General features: G+C 30.9%; 2 protein-coding genes and 1 non-coding gene across 3 annotated transcripts; all 3 read right to left on the reverse strand.

Annotated features, from left to right (window-relative positions):
• Window positions 1–1,926: 1,926 nt before the first annotated feature.
• LOC8277879 (cytochrome P450 98A2) lies at window positions 1,927–6,815 on the reverse strand. Its single transcript, XM_002526156.4, has 3 exons — window positions 6,287–6,815; window positions 3,786–4,183; window positions 1,927–2,812 (listed from the first exon to the last, which is right to left on the reverse strand). The coding sequence occupies exons 1-3, from the start codon at window positions 6,768–6,770 to the stop codon at window positions 2,168–2,170; spliced, it is 1,527 nt and encodes a 508-aa protein (XP_002526202.2). The 5' UTR covers window positions 6,771–6,815; the 3' UTR covers window positions 1,927–2,167.
• A 12,898-nt stretch (window positions 6,816–19,713) lies between these two features.
• On the reverse strand, window positions 19,714–19,820 carry LOC125368708. The gene has a single exon (XR_007214474.1). It is a non-coding gene; the product is annotated as a small nucleolar RNA R71 (small nucleolar RNA).
• Window positions 19,821–20,622: 802 nt separating this feature from the next.
• LOC8277880 (cytochrome P450 98A2) lies at window positions 20,623–24,363 on the reverse strand. The gene is made up of 3 exons (XM_002526157.4): window positions 23,713–24,363; window positions 21,740–22,137; window positions 20,623–21,404 (listed from the first exon to the last, which is right to left on the reverse strand). The coding sequence occupies exons 1-3, from the start codon at window positions 24,203–24,205 to the stop codon at window positions 20,763–20,765; spliced, it is 1,533 nt and encodes a 510-aa protein (XP_002526203.2). The 5' UTR covers window positions 24,206–24,363; the 3' UTR covers window positions 20,623–20,762.
• Window positions 24,364–26,515: the final 2,152 nt, after the last annotated feature.

Genomic DNA, 26,515 nt, shown 5'->3' on the forward strand with positions numbered 1-26,515 from the left:
GCTCTTTAGCTTAATTCAGTGTTTTCTATGACTTCTTATTTCATTATTCACCTTTTAATTGATTTTTTTATATTTTGTACATGTGAAATCGATTTTTAGGTGTGAGAACTCATAGGAAAATTATTAAACTAACCAATCGTCTCAAGGCAAGATTCGCTTGCCTCTACATTTTGCCGTCAGCTCTACAACATTCCCTAATTTTTAGATTTTATTGGATTTTGGCAATATTTTATGTACTGTAACTTAGTTTTAAGTATTTTTCTTTCAATTTTTAGTTGTATGAGGGTTGCAATATTTAGATGTAATTTTTCACACTTTATTTTTATTCTCTATTTGATGGATGCCCAATATTTATAATATGATTGCCTAAATAAAACTAGGCGTGTAGATTTTAAGTTAAAATTGGACTTTAACATGAAAAAGTAGTCCATTAAGTTAAAGGATGGTAGAATAGACTTTAGTCTAAAATTCATTTAGATTTAGTAGGATTTTCCATCTTTAATTGAATTAATTGGGCACATTAGATTTAAGATCAATCAATTTGGCCTCAGTATAAAAGATAGTCCATTTGGCAAAAATTAAACTCAATTAACCAATTAATTGCTAAATTGATAATTTTAAAGGTATTGTGATATGTACATATTATGTATATATATATATTTAAGGTAATTTAGTAATTTATTAATATATTTCATATACATAGTATGTAGAAATATGTACTTATTACCTCACTTTAGCTTTATTGTCTAATTTCAGGTGTTGATAGCCAAAAAGAAAAAATTTGAGCTAAATATTTATAAATGGGCTTAAATTAGACTGTCGTTGTTGCAACTCAGAATTAAGATGCGTGGACTACTAATTTCACAAGCCTAACTGAAAATACAAGGCCTATAAGAGAAAATTAATTAATTATTATGTAATTATGGATAACCATTTTTAAGTTGTTTATTTAATTTAGGATAGATTAAAAGATAACTATAGAGGTGTTGTGCTTAGAGAAGGACTCTGCAAAAGAAATCTCTACAAGCAGTGGAGATCAGTTAAACAAGAGGAGTTCAATCTGCACCTTTCTATCATTCTTCTCTCTGCATTTTCTCTACAATTCATCTACTACAAACACTTTAGTTAGTTTTTGCATTACTCTTTAGAGATCTAAAAAGCTTTTCAAGAAGTGGAGAATGAGGATCAATCATCTTCATACCTCGAAGATATTCTGGAGGGAGCTTTAATTTTCAGGTTTATTTTTCTATCTTTCTATTTAGTTTCAATGACCGTTGGATTAAATATGTCAGGCTGATTTCCATAAGTGTTTAGTTTAGCTTTTTACTTATGTATGAACCTTATTTATTTATGAGTTTAATGAATGATTCTTTTATCTTATAACTCTATTAGTTTCATCTATTATTGTCAGTTGACCATCATATCAATTTAATAAAAATATTTGTTATGAAAATGTTTAGATTAAATGTATTAGAGACAACATCTTTATTTTAATCTATGTTGATATATAAAACTTAGATTACATCATTAGCTTGAGTAACTTAGGGAAAAGCATATCACCATCTCATTCATTAATTTTTGGCTTAAGAAATAAATAAGGGAATTAATAAGTATTAGCTAGACTAATAGTTTTCATTAATCATTTCATTTGCATCTTTATTTTATAGTTTATTTAATTATTTTTATAAATATTAATCTATTCTTAAAACATTGCTTACAGTGTTTAGATTTATTTTTTAGTATTCTTTGTGTGATAGTTAGTCATATAATACATGTTCTATGGTTCATTGTAAGATCGACCTCGTGGTGAATTTGCCCGTACTATTTTTCAATTCCTACACTTGCAAGTACTAAGTTTAAGACATCACAGGCTAAAATAGCAAAAACACATAAAGATTTGAATATTTATAGCTATTAGGCCAAATAAAGAATAAAATAAAAAAATTTCACATTTTCAATAGTTTTAGCTAATTCAGCATGATTCTAGCTGACATGACAAAAATTAATGCCTTATTCCATCTTCTTTTGGCCAATACATTTTATAAAAATTGCTACACTTTTCATTAAGATTTAACAAAAAACCAAAACTAACAAGAACAAGAACAAACCATTGATAGAAGACAAATAAGTGCCAAATAAAAACAATTTTTCTATACATATTAGAAAATTAAATAGCCACCAGTTGGCGCTTGTATAATTCTGAAGGAAGACGAGGGGTGGCAACTGCTTGTAATGGAGTTCGCATGTAGGTGACTCGTCCAGGACTTTCGGACATGTCAATGTCCTCTGCCTTCACTCCACTGGGAAGTGTCCAATGAAAATGGTGCAATAAGTGACCTAACATAGACGTGACCAAACTGATACTAAGTTGTGCACCGGGGCACACCCTCCTCCCAGCACCAAATGGAAGTAATCTGAAATCGTGCCCCTTCATGTCGACATCCTCTTCGAGGAATCTTTCCGGCCAGAACTCTTCAGGGTTCTTCCAAACAGTCGGATCGCGCGCTATAGCCCATACATTTACCTGAACAATTGATCCCTTTGGTATATCATAGCCTCCAATTTTGACGCTATCACTAGCACGATGAGGGAGCATTAGTGGTGTTGGGGGGTGCAACCTTAGTCCCTCTTTGGCTACACATTGCAGGTAAGGGAGACTTGAGAAATCAGACTCATTCAAGACACGTTTGGAACCAATAACACGGTCTAGCTCCTCTTGAGCCTTCTGTTGTACTCTTGGGTTCTTAACTAGCTCAGCCATTGTCCATTCTACTGCAATTGCAGTTGTGTCCGTGCCTGCAACTATCATATCCTGCACAAAATTTTATACAAAACACGGTCAATTGATGGTACTGACAAAAAAATTGGGAAAAAGTTGAACAATTGTGCATGTGATTTTGCATATTTTCATTTTTAAGTATGTTTTTTCCTAATAATTAGTTATATGTTTTTACTTGCCAGTGAAAATTGATGTTCATTATAACACCACCACAGTTTGTTTGGTTCACGAATTTATAATCCTTAGAATTATATTTAATTTGAAGCTTAGTTAAACCATAAGATTATTTATATTAAACATTGTTTGGTAAAGTATATTAATTTAGAGGTTTAATTAATCTTCTTTTTTGTAATTCTACATTTGATAGGATTATTTAACTAGATACATAAAATTTTATAGTAATCAAATTACTAAAACATTCTTTTTCTTATATGTAAAATTTGTTTCTCCTAACTTTTCTCAAAACGTCTTTTAAATTTGTTCATATAATTTACATTAGTTTTTCGCTTCAACTACTATTTTTTGCTCTAGAATATACCGATAGAAGCATAGGCAATTGTGAAATAAATTAAAAAAAATAAAATTATTTTAGGAAAATAAAATAAAAACTCAAAGCTATTTTAGAAATCAAAATTTTGTTAATTATGGATAATTTCACTGCATATGTCTTATTAAAGACATAGAGAATTTGATTTTAGATAAGATTTATATCATAGGTTAGCTAAGCCATTAGGATTATTAAACCTAACTTTTATTATATATATCAAACATACTATTATTTACTACGACTATGACTTAGTTAAACAATTTCATATAACAAACGGATACGGTGGTACTATTTGATTATATAATGAAACACTGTGCTCTGATAATGCACAAAAACAAGTAAACTGATTTATAAAGGAAAGAAAATTATATACTTAAGAGTTGAGATTACGCAAAACCACTCATATATTTATTGAAGTTTTTCCAAAAAAGTTTAATGCGATCATTATTAGTTACTTACCCAGAGGAGCCCAATAACAGTATCTTCACTAAGATCGTATTCCTCCTTGAGGGTCAGCAATGCATCAATGAAATGCTGCTTGGTATCCCCAGTCTTCCGGCGAGCAACTGTATGCTCTTCCATTATCTCTCGGGTGAGTCGGTCCCTTTCAGCCGTATGCTTATCGATTACTTCGTTGTCAAGTGGGAACATCCAGCGAAGCCATGGAATGTGCTCTGACATGGAAAGTGATGCACCTAGTTTAGTTCCACTAGCAACACTGGCCTTGAATGCTTTGCCTTGCTCCTCCATTACGCCTTCCTCGTTCACGAATCGCTTACCAAATGCCAGCCTTGTTATATTGTTAAATGCAACTGCTTCCAAATACTTCCTCACTAGCAAACTTCTGATAGTATTTTCTGCACGCATATAAGAATCATTTCATTAATATTCATGTTAAATATTAAGGATGCCTCGTGACTTTAAAATAATATAATATAATATAATTTTATTATCTTATATTAAAGTTTCAATAAATAAACTAAAGGGCACTACTTGACCTTGTATTTATATTTTATTTTTTTTCCAACTAGTCGTCTATTCTTGTATTTTGCTGTCTTTTTGAGATTATAAAGATTTTTTTAATATAAAGAATATTATAATTTTATTTTTTTATTTTTTATATAAATAATACAAATTTTGATGCCCTCTTTTTAACATAATAGATTTTCAGTTTAGAATAAATTAATAAAATATATTTTAATTTAATAAAAATTTCTTAAACATTATTATCCTAATTTATTCTGATTATCAGTAAATACTCTAAAATATAAAATAAAAAAATTTTATATTAAAGTAGTTTATGAGATTTACTTGAGGCATAGCCCAAGTGACAATAGCGAGAAGTCTCAAGTCCTTTTATCCATATTATTTAAATTTTTACTTTTATGACGAGTATAAATAAATAACTACTCTATATCGTATAGTTCATAATTTATTAACTTTTTAATAAATAAATATAATAATAATTAATGAGATCTTCAGCTGTGTCACAGTTTTACCCTACATTTGGTAGCCCCAGTTCTTAAAATAATAAATACTTGAAATAATGAGAAAAACAGGCTGGCCAATCCAAACCATCCTTAAAATTGAAGTCCCGAGACTAGAGGATCTAATACCATTTTAAGAGTTTTATTAATACTAGTATTATCAAAACCACACTGAGGCCGCCAGTTCAACAGAAATCGATAATCAGTCTAATTTAATAATCTATAATAACTAAATTTATAATTAAACCAGATTGACAGAAATTCAGATTAACCGACAAATTTACTTATATTAGTAAGAAAATATCAAGAAAAAGAGGAAAAGATTGGAACCCAAAAATCAAATAATTTTGTGTTTGTCCATTAAAACTTACCTTTAAAAGAAAGGTAATACTTCTTTTAAAGTTTAGTGTTTATGCTTATAATTTATTTTCTTATATCTTTTTATTATTATTTTACTTATAGACTTATAATTGAAAGAAACATTATGACTCCATTAATATGTGTATTTAGATTTATTATCTAATTATTTAAATTTTATTAGATGTGTTATTTTATTAGTTCCTTATCTTTTTTAACCATTAAAATTTAATAAATTACTATTTAATTTTTCATATTTATCATTTTATAATACAATAAATAAATTATAATAAATTTTACTAAATTAATAAGACAGATAATCCAAGCGGTGCAATCAATTGAATCTGTAAATGACAGCTTGATCAATTTATTATGGTCCAATTTTTAAAATATTGATTAACACTGCTAACACACACAGAAATACATTCTTATTTATCTAACGTTATACTTGGCTATAATGTTTAGTGTTTATTGAAAAGTTATATGCACTGTTCAGCGACGAAATTAAAAATAAATTTAAAAACACTAAAACTGTTGTGACAAAATCAAATATCACGGTATATGTATATCAACCTAAACTTAAAATAATAATATATAAAATGTTAAATATTATTTCCCATCCACTCCATCATAGTCATTTTATATAAACTAATATCTTTTTCTTAATCATAAAATTGATTATTAGTATCAACAAAAGAACTAAAGTAGAGTTCAAAATGAGTGAACTTCCTTTAGAAGTCGTCTAATTTTTATAGTAGATAAACTAGGTTAAAGTAGTATAATTCTATTCTTAAAATAAATAAATAAATTGAACTCTAAAAAAATAAAACAAAAAAAAATCTACTTTTAAAATTTATTCCACTAGTAGAATAAAGATTTTTTTTCTTTAATTATAAAATTTAAATTATATATTATTCTCTCGTTATCTTAATATAAGACACTCATATTATAATACTTATTCACGAACTTAATGCAAGACTTTAGAATAGCCAAGTCGTACACTTAGAACAATGAAGAAATTAAAAGGACATGCATGATTCATAAGAAGAACAAACACAAATTTTGTAAGAAAGAAAAAACAAAAAATGTGATAGAAGCAAGAAAATAATGAACTACCAGGATTGGTGCAGTCAGAATAAATAGATTCAACCATTGCAGTAACCTCATCTTCTCTTATGGGCCTCAAAGACTCGAGTCTCTTAATGGAGAAAAGCTCAATAGTACAAACTTTTCTAACCTTAACATAGTGAGGACCATAGTCAGCCCATATAAGGTCTTTCCCACCTCTGCTCATTCTAGTAGCTGACCTGCTCCTTGACCTATCAGCTAAGTGCTGATCATGTTCCTTCAGCACTTCTCTAGCCAGTTCAGTACTGGAAACAATAACATTCAAACTCGACCCGAACCACACTGAAACAATCGGACCATAGGTCTGCGCCCACTCAGCGAAACACCGGAACCTTATCGGCTTAATGTGGTAAAGGTTGCCAACGATGGGCCATGGCCGTGGTCCGGGAGGTAGCCTGAAGCGCAACAGGTGGTAGAGTCGGTATGCTAGGAGTATGAGGAGGACTGATGTTAGCAGCAGAGGGAGAGCCATAAAATAAGTTGGGAAGATGTGTGTATAGGTTAAATTATGTAGATAACATAAGATTTGTATATTTATATAATATGGAAGGTACAGATCTAATAATAAGGTATGTAATAGGAAAAAAGGAGGTTGGTGAGTTGTTCCGCTGAAAATTGGCCACATCGATGATAATAGTAAGGTGTGGTTCGTGGCCAATTAATGCAATTTTCATTTAAGACATTTGTTCTCTTGTACATAAATCCATCAAAAGAATTTAAAATACGGTAAAATTTGTTGTGGACAGGAACGATATAAGTACTTTCATCCTTAATAAGAAAATATTATAATTCTACCATTGCCGCGTTCTAACTTAATTAAAAGCTCATTGGTAAAAAAAAACTTCTAATTTAATTAAAAGTTTAAATTTAAATGTCAAATATATAGTTGTACTATTACTTTAAAATAATATTTTATCAATAAAATACAATTTAAATTATTTTACATTACTAAATAAAAAATAATATAAATTTTTTTAAAATTATTTATAAAATAATATATAAGAGCCACAGTAAATATGCAAAACTGTAAATAAATTTTTGAAATATATAATTAATGTCAGTCCAAGCGATATCATATTAGCCCTAACAAAAGTATTTATTCTATTTTTTTCCTCTAATCTTTTTAATTATTGAATTTCAACATTGAGTCAAATCAGAATTGAGGCACAGCAATGTCAAAAGGCGAATTGAGTAGTACAAAGAAAATAATATGAAAGCTAATTATATATTTCTCATATAAATTTAAGTTTATTTGGTTCACTTGATTAATGCAGTTAATAGTTGATATCTGATTTATATAATTGTTCAGTAAATATTTTTAAATTGTTACTATCAGTATGTAAAATGACCAATATTGATATATTTAAACTATATAATATACAAATAAGAAAAAGATATTGTAAAACAACAAATATTTATATGCAATAATGCAAATTAAATATATAAATGTAAAAAATACTATAACACAAAGTATTTATTTTATGCCAGTTTAGTAATTTTCTCTTTATTTATTTGTGCATATAAATTAATTCTAAATATTAAATAAAATTGAAAAATCAAGATAAATATAAAAATACATGCGAGGAAAATATAGATAAAATTATCAACATGTAATTAACAAAAATAAAATTGTGTATTGTAAATAAAAATATAGAATTTTGAAAGAAGTAATTTTAATAATTAACTAAGAGGATAATATTGTCTTGTGTACAAAAATAATATCACAATTAGTAAAACAATTGCTAAAAGGAGTTATCCTATGAGCTGCTATTTTAGTTTGAATCAGCTAGCAGTAGTTGATATTTAAAATCTATTTGGCTCGGTTGATCAATATAACTAGTAATTCATGGCGGATAGCTTATAGCTAGTAGCTAATAAAATAAACTGTTTAGTAAAATTTTATTAGTGGTTGCTATTAGTATCTTAAATTACTATTGAGGGTATATTTATCTTTAAATATAATTTATTTTATTATACTATTTTTAATAAAATAAATTAATAAAATTACCTTATATTAATTAAAAATATGATTACTAATTTTATTTAGCTTAATAATATTTATTATTAAAAATATTAAAAAATATTTTAAAAGTGAGATTAAAATTTAAATTTCAATAATAAATTATAAATATCATAATTAATTAACTATTAAATATAATTATAAAATAATAATTATTTATAAAAAATTAATTATATGATAGCAACTTAGAGTAAGTTATTATTAATAAATTTCAATAAGGATAATATTGTCTAAAAAAATAAATAAAAATCAAATCGGGTCTTAGCTGATTAGAAAAAGCTCTAAAATAGAGCCGATAGAATATAACTAATTGAGACTAAATTACTTATCAACTATTGATTTTTAAGTCTACTAAACAAGTTTAATGCAGCTGTTAAGTGAGAAATAGCTAACAGCTGCACAAAAATGTCTAAACTAAACACTTTTTACATTCTCACCAGACATGTTTTGTTTAGTTGTTAGGTGTAAATCAGTTAATAGCTAGTCTCAACAGTTGAACCGAACACCTTTATTATTTATAGATAAAACCAATTATATAGGAATATATAGGACCTATTTGATTCAGCAGATTAATACAACTGTTAGCTAATGGCTGATAGCTGATAACTGAAAACTGATAGTTGATAAATTATATTATTTAGTAAAATTTTTATTATCATTGTTAAAGCATCTCCAATGCACTCTTTATATATATCAAATTTTTTATTTTAAAGATTCATATCATAAAATGACACTCCAATGCATTCTTTATTCTTTAAATATAAAGTAGATAGTCAATTTAGTTCTCTACATATGAAAAATCAAACTCCACTCTCTACTTTATATTTAATAAATACACTATAAGTTTTTATATACTTGATTTAATTGATAAAAATAAAAAAGAAAATGAAAAAAAAATTAAAACCATTAATATTCATAAACATAAAAATAAGATATATAATAAATTATAAAGTGTCTATTACTTAAATAAAACATTTTATTTTTTATATGTGAATATTCTTTAAGATGCTCTTTATTATATAAATTATACACTTTAAAATAAAGAGCACTGTTGAAGATGGTCTTAGTATGTTAAATTAAGGGCATAGTTTGTTTTTAAATGTATTTTATTTTATAATATTATTTTTAAAAATATATTAAATAAAAATAATTTTTAATAATTAAAAATATTGTAATTAATTTTTTAATTCAATTGTAGTTATTATCAAAAATATTTTTAAAAATTATTTTAAAAATAGAGATTAAAATTTAAAGCCCATTAATAAAAATTTCTAATTTTAAATTTCATAATTATAGATATTATAATTATTTAATTATAAGTATACTCTTAAAGTAATAATCATTAATCATGAATTATAAAAATTAATTATATGAGATTAATAATTTTTAATAAAAATAATATTATTAGAATAAATAAAAAAATCAAATAATATATCAGCTAATAAAAAAAATATAAAATAAAACTGATAGAATTAACAGTTGATTGAAAAAATAATCAACTATGAGTTGTTGATTCTTAAGTCTTACTAAACAAGTTTGATATAGCTATTAGAGAAAAAAAACTACCAATTGTATGAAACTTCTAAAGCAAATCTCCATATAATATTATTTATTATATTTATATTATTATTTTAATTATAAAAAATAAATAACAATAAATAATTCAATCAAAATAAAAACAATAAATACTGAATAATTCTATATTTCATTACAAAATTAGTAAGAGAATGCTTTATTGAATAAAGGGTCAAATAACTTGTAGTTTATGGCCAAATAAGTCTAATTTAACTATTTTAATAAATAGATCTATAGGTTTTATTTAAGGACCAAATAGATCTAAATCTTGAAAAAATTATGAACATATCTATTCTATTAATTATTTAAATTAGTTAAAAAATAAATTTAAATAAATATTAATTTTACTACTTAAAATAAAATTTAGATTTAAATTTAATTTTTTTGAATTTTTTATATTAAATTTTTATATTTTATTAAAAAACTAAAATTAATAATTATTCTCTTTCTTTCACTGTCAATGTTGATTTTGTTAAGTCATCATTAATAATGTTATTATAAATTTTATTAGTTTTAATTTAAAATTTAAATTTTTTAATTTTTAAATAAAAATTATAAATTTATTTATTAAAATAATTAAAATTAAACTTATTTAATCCATACTTAGAAGTTCAGGCACATTCGATCCTTTATCCATGCTTTATTTGATTCTAATCTCTTCAATTTGTCCTTTTTAAAATTCAAAATCCCAAACAAACTCGGGACGTTAACAAGAAGTTATTGTCGCAAATCGCATGTCAACAGCCACACGTTTATGCAATTCTGAACGGAGTGGCCACTCCTTGTAATGGAGTCCCCATATGCATGTGAGTAGTTCAAAATTTTCTGACATGTATAATTTCCTCTGGCTTAACACCTGCCATCGAAAATGCAAAAATGTCAAGTTGATTGCCAACTTGTGCACCAGGACTTGTTATCCTCATCCTCTACAATTTTTTAGACGACTTCAAAATGTTCTGTTTAGTAAAAGAAAATATGGCCGATTAAAAAATTAAATTATTCATCTATCAATTTGTGTAAAATGATAAAAGTTGAAGTCCAATAATATAATGATTATAATTTCTTTTATTTTTATTTTTTTCATTAAATTTTATTTGATGGATTAGTTTAGTTATCAAGATCGTTGTTGGCTGATTTACATCTAACAGCTAAATAAAACTTATTTAATAAAGAATTAATATCAGTTAATGATAACTGATTTAAACTAAATGACTATTTGATTCAGCTATTCAATGCAACTAGTAATTGATAACTGATGTTGATAGTTGATGGTTTATAGCTGAAAAATTAAACTATTCAATAAAATTTTATTAATTGTTATTGTTAATATTAAATGACCATTGAGAGTATAATTTATTTTTTATATATTTTAATTTAATAATATTATTTTTAATAATATATATTAATAAAAATAGTATATTATAATTACAAATATTATAATTAATTTTATTTAACTCATGAAAATTTTTAGCCAAAGTTATTTGAAAGAAGAATATGAAAAATATTTCATAGATTTTATTCAAGATTTATATGCAATATAAAAAACAAATGTAATTTCAATAATAGAGTTGACACTTGCATTCATGCTTTATGCATCAATTGAAATAAAAGTACGATGGAATGTTTGAATTACATTGTATGATTGTTCACTGCAAAGGTTGATTAAAGTACTTTAATCATTCCTATATATTTAGGTTGTCACGACCGTATGCTCAGCAGAATGGATAGTGTAAGACCCAGAGATCCCCGTAGTAAGTCTGATACTCACTGGCTTAAATAAATCTCATCCAATTTAATATTATTGATTCCACAATTTATTGTAACCATTAGATTTTACACAATTAATTCAGTCTGCCAAAAGAATTAGGCGAGACCCGAAACTACAAAAAATTACAACATATAAGTCTACTAATTATATTGCGGAGAATCTAAAATTTTACAAATTAACATACCAAATAAATTACATCACCCGATGATGAAGGAGTCGGGTTACTAGATAAGAGTCGTGGGAAGACTAACAGTCACGAATATGAAAAACAATAAAATTGAGATTGTCAGTCTCGAGAGTGAGCTAAAATCATATATCTAAAAATAGTTGCAAGCACCTCAATAATACATTTATTTAATTTGAAATAAATACTAAGTCATGCAAAAATAAACGTGTCATGTCATGCTTAAATTAAATAAAATAATTTTCACACGCCTGGGAATTGAGTACTTCAAGAAGTGAACCCTAATCCCAACACTAACATCTCTGTCAATCTCAACATTGACATCTCGACTAACCTCAACTCTAACATCTCGACTCTCGTTCCAGCCTTTGGCTCCACCACTAGGAGAGAAGCTCGATCGGGGACCACCTTATCAGGCACGTCACTTAGTTATCATTATCAGTCTTAGCTTTTCGGCTCTCTTAATCTAATAAGATTGGCGCCCAGAGAGCGATGCTCGACCAGGGACCTTACCTCCAGTCTGGTCACTTAGGTTTCCAAATAAGCCGGCGCCCAGAGAGCAATGCTGGACCATGGACCTTATCTCCGGCAAACACACTCTACTAAGCCCAGAGAGCGATGCTCGACTAGGGCAAGTCCTAATTTTTTCTTTTTAAATTTACCTATTCACCCTTTTTCCATCACTTTCGGATTATACCGGAACACTCATCAAACTCATATGTTTTACTGCCGTCCCATTCCGAGTCATCATGCAATGATAAAATCAATGTTAAAGGAAGAACATACATGAATAGTAATTAAAAAAGCATAATACATATAAATAATAATTAAATGAATAATTAAACTTGCAATAAAATAATAGCTAATAAAAAATTTATGCATGACACGTGCATAACTGATGTGATGCTATCTGTGTTAGCTACAATCTAAGGCAGTGTACCTATCGATGCAGTCTAGCACTAATGGCGAGTATCAAGCTCGTATTTCTCAAGAAAGTGAAAGCCCAGAGTTACTCCTTCATTCTTTGTTATATTAACCTAAAATGAATGATGAATAATTTCTAAACTAACTAATAACTACAAGCTAAGTTCTAAGGGAGATGCAAGAGTAATTAATAACTAAAATAACCAAGACAAGAAAGTAAACCCAAAGGAAACCTAAACTAGTTGGCAATCAAACAAAAGATAAAGGATTGGTGAGTCTAATTATCCTTATCTCTAAGCGATTATTCCTAAATCTAATAACCTAAAGTTGGAATCTGTTCCTAACGATTGATTCTTAAATTAGCATTAAGCTTTAATCCGCCTCTATTAAGCTTTGTTAATTCTTAATCCGGCTAGTTAATTATCCTTATCTCTAAGCGATTATTAACCAGTTCTTGCTATTCAAAATTCCAATTGCCAAATGGACTTCTCAATTACACAAAGCAATCTAAACACACAATTCACAACGTCTCATGAATAATGCATTATCTTATTAATACTGAAAGCAAGAAGAATACAAAACTAATCCAAACAATCCAACAATATAATACTAAGCCAACATAGTAAAGAAATTCTAATGAATTTAATCAATCTAGCTAATCATGTTCATTATCAAAATGCACAAGAATTCAATTACAACAATGAGTAAAGGTAGAGAAAACTCGATTACACCCTTGGATGAGAGTAAACAGCCCCAAATCCTTTTGCTCCAATTGAATCGATTCTTGTTCCTCTTGCTCGATTGAAAACCAATCAACGAACCTCACCCAATCTTTAATCTTTGAAGGGAATCCAATTGAAACCTTGATCCAAGTCTCCTTTTCCCTTGGTTCCAACTCAAAAAACCCTTAGAGAGAGAAAAATTAGGGTTTGGGACGTTCTCTCCCGCTTTCCTATTTTTTTCCTCTCTTCTTTAACTAATTAATTTGATGCCGCCAACACGCCTCGCCGGTTGATTGAGTGAGTGTCCCACACGGGGTGTTGATGCCCGTGTTACTCTCTATGGTCGTGCTCCATAAAACTTTTATTTCTTTGATGTTTGATGCACCAACACGACCGTGTTGGTGCACGTGTTGGGAACACGGCCAGTGTTGAAACCAACACGGGTGTTGGTGCACGTGTTGGGAACACAGCCAGTGTTAAAACCAACACGGCCCTGTTCAGATTAGGGATGCGCAAACTCGACTTGTTTCGGCAACTTTGACGTCCAATTCTTCTCTTTATCACTCTTTGACTTCTTTTGGACCTAAAGCACACAAACAAATGCATAGGGTGAGTGTTGGGACCAATTCACATCCAAATGTACATAAATTCTGCCTTAAAATCCCTGTTTAGATGTGTGTGTTCTATGCACATCAATAACCAATATATGACTTTAACTCATAGCTTTGGCGACCTCCTAGCTCTACTCCGGTGCCTCGGTTGGAGCGAGCCGAACAGACGGATTATCTAATTACGGAAAATAATTTGTCAATAACGCTGAAACAATTGACAATTAACCCTAGGTCTAGATTCCTAGGATTGACTGTCTAAGAATCTCGACTCGGAAGAATTCTACCGAAAATCTGGCAGAACCTCCCCTAAAACACGGACATTTACCCCCCGTAAAACGGGTCCGGGCCTGCTAGAAAACACCTCAAATATTCAATAATTCATTTTAACGGGAGTCGGGTCCCCGAGACTTCATTAATTTTCCGACTCCGACACACAGCACAAATCACGACCATAGCAGGCAGTCCGATAAAAAATATTATCTAATACTCAGCATAAATCAATAAGCATAAATTTATCAAAGAATTCTAAAACCTGCGGGTCAGAGAAAAAAAAATTACCGAGACGCTTGATTGCTCGGTCGACTCGCCTTTAGTTGCTGGAGTTCGATCGACGATCCGAACACACCATCGGACTCAAAACAACACGCTGATGACGATCCCCGCTTCTAATTTTTCGATCCGACCCTCGATCATCTGGAGAGATTTGCGGATGACCTCGGCCATCAATTTGCAAACGGAGTCCGATCACCACGAAACCAGTGCTATTGCGAAGCTTGAGTTGAGAAGAGTCGGGATACGTCCCTCACCACTTTCTCATCCACTGACCTTGAGTCTCCACTATCAGTCGCCATGCGAAAAGAGAGCTCACGAGAGGCCGTGCCACTGAAACAAAAATGACCGGGCGAACGGCCAAAAAGCATTTGGAAGCCGCTGCCCCTTCCTCGAGTCGCCGTGTACCGTGCTTAGCCTTCTCTCCCTGAGCCAAAATGCTCATCTGCTTGATTCGCTCTGCCACTAACCTAATCCGCGACAGCCTCACTGCATGACATTGCACCCTTCCTCCCTTTTCTTCTTCCTCCTCCTCCTCTTCTTCTTCTTTTCTTTCTTTCTTTCCTTCCAATATCAATATTAGGTCCTTGAAATTTTCTTCCTTACCATTTTGTCCCTCAACTTTTTTAATTACTATCAATTTCATCCTGTAAAAATTTCAATTAACCCCTAAACTTTTCTTTAGCCTTTCAATTAAGCCCCTAACTATTTAATTTGGGCCAAACTAGAATTATTGAAAATACACAATTACATATATACCCTTGCTTTTAAATGTAAAATTACCAAAAAGCCCTTGCCGACATATTTATTTATAAAAATACCAAACATACAAATTTTCATTAAAACCCTATAATAATAAAATTATACTTTTAATACTCATTCCAAAGTAAATTTTTAATTTAGTCCTAACACACAATTAATTTAATTAATCAATTTGCTAACTATTTTCCAACTTAAAATTTAATACCACTAGCTAATTAAAATACCAATTTCCCCAAAAATTCTTTTATAAAAACATCCTTTACAAATTCTTCCATAATTTTCTAATATATGTTTATATATATATACATTGGGAAAAATTTGAATAACCAAAATATAATTTATTTCTCAAATAATTTACTTAATTAATTTCTTAAAGATATAACTAATTGGGTATAAAAAAATAACTCCTTTAATTGTCTAACATAAAAATTTCCATTAAATCATTTCAAATTAAACCAAATAAAAAAAATAAAGTAAAATTAATTTAAATAAAAACTCATTTATTAATTATTATTAATATAATCATTATTAAAGAAAAATTTTGGGTATTACATAGGTGGTCATGATGCATTACTAGATATCAGCCTTGATCTATGAATATGAATTAAGTTAGAGGATTAAAATTGAATTAATGAGTTTAATTCATAATCCATATTTATTGCCAACATGTTAGAAACTTTTTGGTACATACACAAATAGATTTTAAGTGAGGACTAAAATGAGAGTTTAAGCATTGAGTTTAAACTCATATATATTGGGCGTAATTAAAGGTTAATTGATTAAGAACTAATGGGCCTTGTATAATAGGTCTATCATGAGTTTATTATCCATGGATTAGTTCTTATATTAATCAAAGTCTATTTAGAATAATAAAGCCAACTTAAAATAAGTTCAGATTTTGTAGAAATTCTAAACTTTTAAGAACTTTGATTAAAATGCCATATATATAGAAAGATATTTGTATAGGGCAACAAACTATTGTGATTGATGTCTTTAATGAAAAAAATATTTTATTGAGAAGAATATGCTAAGTGAATCGATCAATAAGATTAACTTATTCATCTCCCTTGCTTGGAACTAGGATTCATTCTTTTACATCTCTTCTCAATCTCCTAAAAATTGTTTAGTGGAATCTTTGCTTAGAAGCTTGTGTGGATCACCAAAAGAGACTGGTCGTTTGAGTAGCTTTAAAATACATCAATCATCCTTGAAGAATCAAGAATCAACAAAACTATAAGCACTCCATCAAAATGGTGGCATATTTCCTTTGTAAGCCTTCTTTATCTTTTGCTTGTTTTGTTTGTTATAACTACTATAAATCAATAAGATCCTTGGTGAAAAAATTGGAAAATTTTATTTTGCTTCTATTACGCCTTTCTTTATGCTTTAAATCAATTTCTAACAATTAAATCCTAATATGAAGTAAGTGGTTTAGAAAGAGATCATGAAGTTGCTAGATGCAGGAATCATATATCGAATCTCGAACATCAATTGGGTTAGCCCAATTCATATGATGACTATTATTAAGAATGAGAATAATGAATGGATCTCTACCATAACTGTATCTGATATGCTATTTATGTAACTACAATCTAAGGCAGTGAACCTATCGATGCAGACTAGCACAAATGGTGAGTATCAAGGTCGTATTCTCGGAAAGGGTGAACCTAGACCTACTGTAGCGTCTTATGTTATCTAACCTAAAGAAATCAATGGAGTATTGTTCTATGATTAATTATGAACAAACAAGTAATTAAATGTCAAATTATCTGAAAGGATTTAGGAAAACTCTCAAAGGAAAAGCAAACCCTAGGGGACCTAAGTTAATTGGATTTTTGTAAAGACAAAGATTAAATTGATTATCAATTGCAATTACCTGTGGACGAAGTCTTAATTGAATTCGGTCTCCCTCTTGAGATAACCGAACTCCTAAACCTAATAACTTAAAGTTGGAATCTTTTCCTAACGATCGATTATTCGATTAGCATTAAGGTCTAACCCGCCTCTATTAAGCTTTGTTAATTCTTAATCCGGCTAGTCGATTACCCTTATCTCTAAGTGATTATTAACCAGTTCTTGCTATTCAGTTTTTCGATTACTAAACGAATCTCTCAATTACAAAAAGCAATCTAAATTCCACCATTCACAACTCATGAATAAAGTGACTTCTCATTAATAATAAAAGCAAGAAGAATCAAGAATTGACAATCAAAATCTCATAACATTAAGATCAATCCATAAATATAGGAACCCCAATTGGGATCAATAATTTAGCTACTTATACTAATAAGCATCACAAAATAAGGAATAAAATTAGAAAAGTAAATTAAAAGCATGTACACCCTTCTCTTTCAAGTTGGATGAGAAACCCTAATTTTCCAATTCAAAAAATCAAACCCTAATTTGCTTCTTGAATGCTCCCAAATCTTGTCTTGATCTTCAAATCGACATTGAAACAAGTGTAATCCTTCCTTTAATTGATGAAATTGATCTCCCAAAGTCGACAATTGAGGACTAGAAACAAATGAATTGAGTGTGTATAATGAAAATCAAGTAAAAAAATCGAACCCTCATTCACTAAATCGATTTTGCCTATATAGTCCCTTCAGGCCAGGTGGCGGTGGTCAAGCTGTTGTGTTGACCTCTTCCAGGCTGTGCCCAAGCCGGTGCTGAGCCATCACGGGCCATGGTGGCTACGGAAATCGTGCCAAAATGGCACTTCTGGGCTCATCTTCTTGACAATTCAGCACGGTCGGAGTCCAGGCCGTGCTCAACCTCAGAATGCTAGTCCTTGCTCAATTTGATGGATTTTAGTCCGTAATTGCGCGTATTTTCCTCGATTACTGACAATTTCCTTCAATAATGACTTGAAATGTGAAAGGAACCAAAAGACATGTGATTCTAGCATAAAACGAGATAATTATGCACAAGAATGTAAACAATTGGGCATGTAAATATGTGTAATATGATGCCTATCAGTATCGGATGGAGGCTGTACATTGACTATAATAAACTGAATAAGGCTACTAAGCAAGACCATTTTTCTCTTCCTTTTATTGACCAATTACTAGAAAGATTAGTTCATCGCTCTTTCTTTTGCTATTTGGATGAGTATTCGAGTTCTTCCAAATTCCAATTACCTTGAAGACTAAGAGAAAACTACTTTCACTTATCCCTACGACACTTATGCTTATAGACGTATGCCCTTTGAGTTATGCAATGCCCCTGCAACCTTCCAAAGATATATGATGGAAAGTATCTATGAGTTTGTAAAAAACATTATAGAAGTCTTTATGGATGATTTCTCTGTTTATGGTTCTTCTTTTGATGATTGTTTAAATAATTTATCCAAAGTATTGTAGAGATATGAAGAGGCTAACCTGGTTTTGAATTAGAAAAAATGCCACTTTATGGTCATAAGAGGAGTAGTTTTAGGTCACTTAGTGTCCGATAAAGGCATAGAGATTGACATGGTCAAGATTGAAGTCATTGAGCAGCTTCCACCACCTACAAGTGTGAAGGGGATTCGTAGCTTTTTGGGGTAGGCTAGTTTTTATATTATTAAAGATTTCTCTAAAATAGCCAAACCCCTTACTAATCTTTTGTCTAAAGATGTTCCATCTATATTTGATAAAGATTGTCCTAATGCTTTTTATAGGTTGAAAGAAGCCTTAATTTCTGCACTAATCTTGCAACCTCTCGATTGGAGTCTTCCTTTAAAAATTATGTATAACACAAGTGATTATGCTGTAGGAGCTGTTTTAGGGTATGACGAGAAAAACAAGCTTACGCTATTTATTATGCTAGTCATACTCTTGATGAGTCTTAATTAAATTATGCTATAATTGAAAAAGGACTTCTAGTTGTGGTTTTTGCAATTGATAAGTTTTGTTCTTATTTGACAGATAACAAAGTGATTGTCTTTAATGATCATGTCGCCTCGAGGTATCTCCTTTCAGAGAAAGACGTAAAGCCACGCCTCATAAGATGGATTCTTCTCGTTCAATAATTTGTTTTGGAAATTAAGCTGAAAATGTTATAGCATATCACTTTTCAAAATTAGAGTTGACAAGTAAAGGGACTGAGTTGCCCATTGATGACTATTTCAAGAGTGAACACCTAGTGCAAATCAAGAGTTCAACGCCCTGGTACGTTGCTATTACATTGAGGCTATTTCCATTCTCGTTGAAGGACAAGCTGAAGAAGTGGTTGAAGTTGTTTCTAGCTGGGATATTTACAACATGGAATCAACTGGCTAAAAAAATTCTTGGAGAGATCCTTTCCACATTCTAAGACGGCAAAGTTGAGGAATGATATAATAGAGTTTCTTCAATAAGAGAATGAAACTTTGTATGATTGTTGGAAACGATTCAAGAATTTGCTCAATAGTTGTCCACATTATGATTTACCTTTATGGCTGCAAATTCAAACATTCTTTAATGGACCGAGTAACGCAAGTAAACATTCTATTAATGCAGCAGCAAGTGGATCACTGAATAATAAGACTCTAGAGCAAGTTATGGATCTTATTGAAGATATGACAGTCACAAACTATCAATGGCAACTAGATCTTGAGTGAGTTTTTACTTTGTTATTATTTTGTTTTATGTTTAATTATTTAATTACTATGAACATGAGATTAAATATGTTAGAGTAAATTTTCTTTAGTATTTAGTTTAGTATTTTTACTTTGTATGAATCTTGTTATTTTTATTTTAATGAATGATTTTACGTCAATATATCTTTATTAGTTTCAATTATTATTATTATTATTTAATCATCGTATTAATTCGGTAATAATAATTGTTATACATATATTTAAATTGAATGCATTAGAAACATCTTTGCTTCAATCTACGTTGAGGAACTTTAGCTATATCATTCATTTGAGTGATTAAAGGAAAAAGAAAATTACCATCCCATTCATTAGATTCGAAATTATTGTTAAAACAAAGATAGTACTAAGTAATTGATTAGACTAGATATTATCTTTATAATATATTTTTTTTAAATCGTTATTCTTATATATTCATTTTATTAGTTTATTTATTTATATTATAAACTTTATTCTTTTTTTAAAATATTAATTTAATGTGTTTAGATTTATTTTTAAATATTTTATTTTTAATAATTAATCTGTATAGTAAGTGACTTTATATTTATTGGGAGATCGACCTTAAAGTATTTACCAATTTCACTTACAAATAAATTTGACACATCAATAATCTATATTATTTTGATAAAACATAATGCTTTATTTGAATTTAATTTCTTTTGCCCAATGCACCTCAGCCCATCTTAAGTTCAAACTCCCGGATCTAAACAGTACATTACCAACAAATTAGCAAATCACATATCCACAGCCACGCGTTTGTACAATTCTGAAGGGAGTCGAGGAGTGGCCACTGCCTGTAATGGAGTCCGCATGTAGGTGACCAATCCAGGATTTTCTGACATGTCGATTTCCTCTGGCTTACCCTCAGGTGGTGTCCAACGAAAATGGTGCAACAAGTGACCCAACATAGATGTGACCAAATTGATACCAAGCTGTGCCCCAGGACATATTCTCCTTCCTGCACCAAATGGTAGCAGACGAAAATCATGCCCTTTCATGTCAACGTCCTCCTCGAGGAACCTCTCAGGCCGGAATTCTTCTGGGCTTTTCCAGATAGCCGGATCGCGAGCTACAGCCCATACATTTACATGGACATTCGATCCCTTTGGTATATCATAGCCACCGATTTTGACATTGGAATTGGCACGGTGAGGGAGCATTAGTGGTGTTGGGGGGTGCAACCGTAGCCCCTCTTTGGCTATACATTGTAGGTAAGGGAGACTTGAGAAGTCAGCCTCAGTCAAGACACGTTCAAAACCAATGACACGGTCTAGCTCCTCTTGAACCTTCTGTTGCACTCTCGGGTTCTTAATTAGTTCAGCCATTGCCCACTCTACTGTGATTGCAGTTGTATCCATGCCTGCAGTGATCATATCCTGCAGAAAATCATGTGATATAAGGTTAATTAACTATGTTAAGAACAAGGAGAAAAGTTAATTTGCTTGGCCTTACACACAAATGAGAAATTAAATAATAAACTTACATGTCTCAAGTTGTAAACATCACCTATAATGTTAATACAATTCAAATCCTTAACCTGGCAATGGACACTTTTGGGTTTTATTCCCAACAACTTCCTTGACACTCCGGAATTTCTTTTTTCTTTTTATGTGAAACTACTCAATTCAAACCAATTTGAAATCAAACGCTGGGATTAACATTTAAGATGTCCTGTGGAGAAGAAGTTGGAGAATTTGTTTCTTTTACTTACCCAAAGGAGTCCAATAATTGTGTCCTCACTAAGGTCGTATTTCTGCTGCAATGTAAGCAACGCATCAACAAAATGCTGTTTCGCACCCCCACTCTTCTGTCGAGCAAGTGTATGCTCTTCCATTATAGCTCGAGTGAGTCGGTCCCTTCGAGCGCCATGCTTGGCAAATGCGTCCTCTTCCAGGGGGAACATCCAACGAAGCCAGGGAATGTGCTCTGCCATGGCAAGTGATGCACCTAGCTTAAGTCCATTGGCCACAATCGCCTTGAATTCTTTGCCTTGTTCGTCCATTATGCCTTCAGCATTCACAAATCGTTTACCAAATGCTAGCCTTGTTATGTTGTTGAATGCAACTGCTCCCAAATACTTCTTCACTAGCACACTTTTCCCATTATTTTCTGCACACAGTTTTCAGGAATAATTCAGCTGCCATTGATCTGGATTATACACACTAAAGCAACGAAAACTAGGAGATAGAGAAGATTGGTATAGTATTTTGATACATCACTTTCAGGGTATTTCTGAAAGGCAAAAAAGCATAGTAGGACACATGCCTAACTACAAATGCACATAGGAATCTTAAACAAGGCTCAATTATTGTATTCACCATTTAAGAGCGCAAAACAGAAAAGGAGAAATAAAATCACCAACAGAAAATGTAAAATTGAGCACCAAAAAGAAACTAGATTGCTCACATGAAAAGACAACCATATTTGCCATCATAAATTATGATTATTATAAAGGAAAGGTGCCCATCGGTAGGTGGCCAACCAATGCTCATCAAATTAGGTAGCCTAACGCTCACCTATCCCAAGTTTACTTTGTGGACTTCATTTTTCATTTCTCAATCTTTATTAAAATTGGTAGGTATGAATTATTTTATTTAGCGTAATAATGCCAACAACTTTGCAATTTTTTTTATGACAAACAATTGTTACATTCTTTTAATGAACTTATATGCTTTTGCTGGATAAGAGTATTTTGGAAAAAAAGCATAAAAAATACTCTTTTAAAAAAAAAAAACATCTGAAGAGTCGAAATATATCAACATTCCATTTAAAAGTTTTGACCAAATTATTTTAATTTCCACTAGCGTTGAGGCGAAAGAGAGACTAAACTCTTCAAGTCTCAATATCTAACAATTAGTTTTTAAATAAATATTTTGATCTCAAACTGAATCGCCAGAAAAAGTAAAAAAAACCCACATTTCAGGCAAAGGTTTGAGCTTGCAGAAACTACGGAAATGACCTGGACACAGATCAGGGCAAGCTATATGCCTGGCAATCTTCCAGATTCCAGATAAGTAACACCACCTAGAATTTTGCCCGCATTTCCATTGATCACAATATTTTTTCAGAGAGGAGAAAAGAAAACAAAAAAAGCAAAGGAAAGCATTCGATGTTGACTAAAATGTATCGCCAAGCCTGGAAACCATGTAGCGGTCTATTAAGATGGATATTAAAAATCTTACACTAAAAGTACCCATTCAAAATATTTATAGTTATATATTGAATATAGTTTGTAATTATGTTAGTGAATATAGTTTATATACTGACCAGTATACTAAAACTAGTACATTACTAATAATTAATTATGCTGGACCTAATAAATATTAACCTTTTTATATGCAACTTACCATGTTACCAGAGAAATTACATAATGATATATGAAATATTTATTGAACATAACAATTATAATGGTTGATTTTTATTTATTAGAATTTAATGTTAATAAATAATCCAGCCAGTATAGATATTAAACTTACATAATTAATTTTAATTAGGATAAGGTGATAGAACCAAGAAACCATCAAATAACAACATTTTACATGGAGGGATTAATAAAACCAAAAATTGAAGTCAAAATCAGGTCTTAAAAAAAGTGTGTAATATCGAGAAATTAATGGGATATAAAGACAGACATTAAGAATAAAGAAAAAGTAGTGACAGAAAGATCGGAAGGAAAAAGATTACCAGGATTAGTGCAGTCCATGAAAATAGATTCAACCATGGCAGTAACTTCATCTTCCCTAATTGGTCTCAAAGCTTCAAGCCTTTTAGGAGTGAAGAGCTCAAGAGTACAAACTTTTCTAACTTTGACATAGTGAGGACCATAATCAGCCCAAATGAGATCTTTCCCATCTCTGCTAAACTTTGCAGCTGACCTGCTCCTGTGTCTATCAGCTAACTGTTGATCATGCTCTTTCAACACTTCTTTAGCCAATTCTGTATTGGAAACTATCACGTTCAGAGTCGAACCGAACCAAACTGATATAATTGGACCATAAGCTTGAGCCCACTCCGCAAAGCACCGGAATCTCACAGGCTTTATGTCGTACAGGTTACCCACAATAGGCCAAGGCCGTGGTCCGGGTGGGAGCTTGAAGCGTAGACGGTAATAGAGTTTGTATGTTAAGATCAGAAGAAGGATTGAAATTGGTATTGTTACTATTAGTGGGAAAGCCATAATAGAGATAAGACTGTGTAAAGGGTGTTGTCAATTTAAGCCAAAGAAATGGTAAGTGAGATGCTGATATATAAGAGGAGGGGAGTTGGTGTGAGAGAGAGAGAGAGAGAGTCAAAAGTGGCGACTCTTTACGAAATGGGTGGGGGTGTTTTTGGATCGTGAAAGGGACTAGCCCATTATTAATAGTTTAGTAGTTGGTAAGCGGTGAATGAAGTGGTGCGTGCTTTTCACGGCGGCGGTGAGAAAGTGGATTAGATTTTGTATTGGTTGTTGGTGGTTGGTGGTTGGTGAAGTGGGACGTTTTAACAAAATAGTATATGAGTAAGGAATTAAAAGTTGGTGAGAGGGTAGACCATTATGTTCTCTTTTTAGCCCACAGATTACCACAGGCAGGCCGAAACCAAGTAAAGCACTTTTTTCAAATAGAAAAGGATATCAATAAAAAAGATATTAAAAATATGGTGATTAAAATCAAAATTTAAGAATTTATAAAATTTTAAATATTAATAATTAAGAAGATGTGAATAAAAATCAATTACCAATATAACTGCTTTTCTAAAAATTACCTAAAATTTTAATTATGAAAAGTCATGGGAGCCATGGCTCCGTCCCTTGCCCAGTTCTGCATCTGCTAATCCATAATAAACATATAAGGGAGCAAAAAAAAAAAAAAGAAAGAACTAATAGTGTCTGCTACAGTGCTTTGCAATTTAATTTGAAGGATAGTCAAGTCATTTTACGTCTGTATGCTTTCCATTAATTTCTCCATATCCCACGTGGCTCACTAGTCCGCTAATAAGAAAAATGACGTCGCATAAGAGAGTTAATGGAGACTTTTCATCCAATTAAAACACAAAAAAGGGCCTCTATGCGCTGCCGTTTAGCAAGAGATGCAGTACGTAACACATTTTTCCCTGTTTTCAAATCCATTCAAACCTCTCGCTGACCCTAGCCCTAGACTCTTCCTTTTCCACACATAGTTTTCTCTCTGAGCACTGCTTACCTTTATATTTTTTCTTCTCCATTTTCGTGATGATCCTTCTCTCTCTGGAAATGCCTCTTACGATCGATTATCTTCGGATGCATATTATCGATCTACTACTTCTATATTTCCAACTGTTTTTAAGAAAAAAAAAGTTATACTTTATTTCATCATACTTCCCATAATTAAAAACAAACAATTAAGAATAACTTATATAAGAAAGTCTTAAGATTTACCTATAATAACTAATTAGGAAATTAACTAGCAAAATATTAAAAAAAATAATTAAAAAAACTTAATGATTTTAAGAATCACCTATAATAGCTAAATCAAAAATTAATTAGTAATATATTAGAATATTGTAACATCACCCCCTCTCTCAAAAATGCACTTGTCCTCAAGTGCAAAGAGAACTGCTCATGCTTTAGAAAATTCACTTCACCCTTTCCATGCAACTCTTAATTTATAGTCCTTGGAGCCCATATGCCTATATTAGAATAGACAAGACTTTTAGGCTCCAATTTTACCTCACCATAGCCTCATTTATCCTTTGATTCATTAGTTTTTCAAATTTGCATGGGGAACAGCCTTATGCATTGATGACCTTTTAGGTACTACTAATCGCAGTTGAAATAGAGTCTTTTACTTCATCTTTCTTCCATCTCTACCCTAGTGAGATATTTCACCATTGGTAGCCCAGTCGGACTAGTCTTGATGTTTTGTTACATAGGTGGAAGGCTGTTATTTCGCCACCCTCCCCGCCTCTCATATAAGTAGGCCAAACTCATTACACTAGTCAGGTCTTTTGGGTGTTGAAATTCTACCTCTATTGCAATATAATCATATAGAATATTAATGAATAATTGCACCTCTTGTTCTGCGGTTAGAGGATTTGCACGAGTTGCAAGTTACTCAAACAAACGTTGGTACTCCATGACTGTCCCATCTTGTTTTATTAATTCTGCAAATTTATTATTATGAATAGGCGGGTCAAATCTTAGATTGCATTAGTGCTTAAAATCATCCTAACTCAAGTAAGGTCGATCTCTTTCCAACTTTAAAACTATAATTGTGCGTTACCTTCTTATGAAAAGATGCTAAGCCCACTTTATCTTCCTTTAAGGTGCTTTTGTGATGAAGAAAATGTTTGCACCTATTTAACCAGCCTAAAGGGTCATTTTGACCACTATAATAAGGAGGATTTAGTTTGAAATAACTTGGAATATTATAACCACTCTCCGCTCAGCCTGAAGTACTATTTTTCACTGTTAGCTTGTCAATTTTGCCTCCACTTACATTGTTGTCCTCATGTCCACTCTGCCATGCTG

The sequence above is a fragment of the Ricinus communis genome, chromosome 10 (genome assembly GCF_019578655.1).
Source record: "Ricinus communis isolate WT05 ecotype wild-type chromosome 10, ASM1957865v1, whole genome shotgun sequence".
Taxonomy (NCBI): Eukaryota; Viridiplantae; Streptophyta; class Magnoliopsida; order Malpighiales; family Euphorbiaceae; genus Ricinus; species Ricinus communis.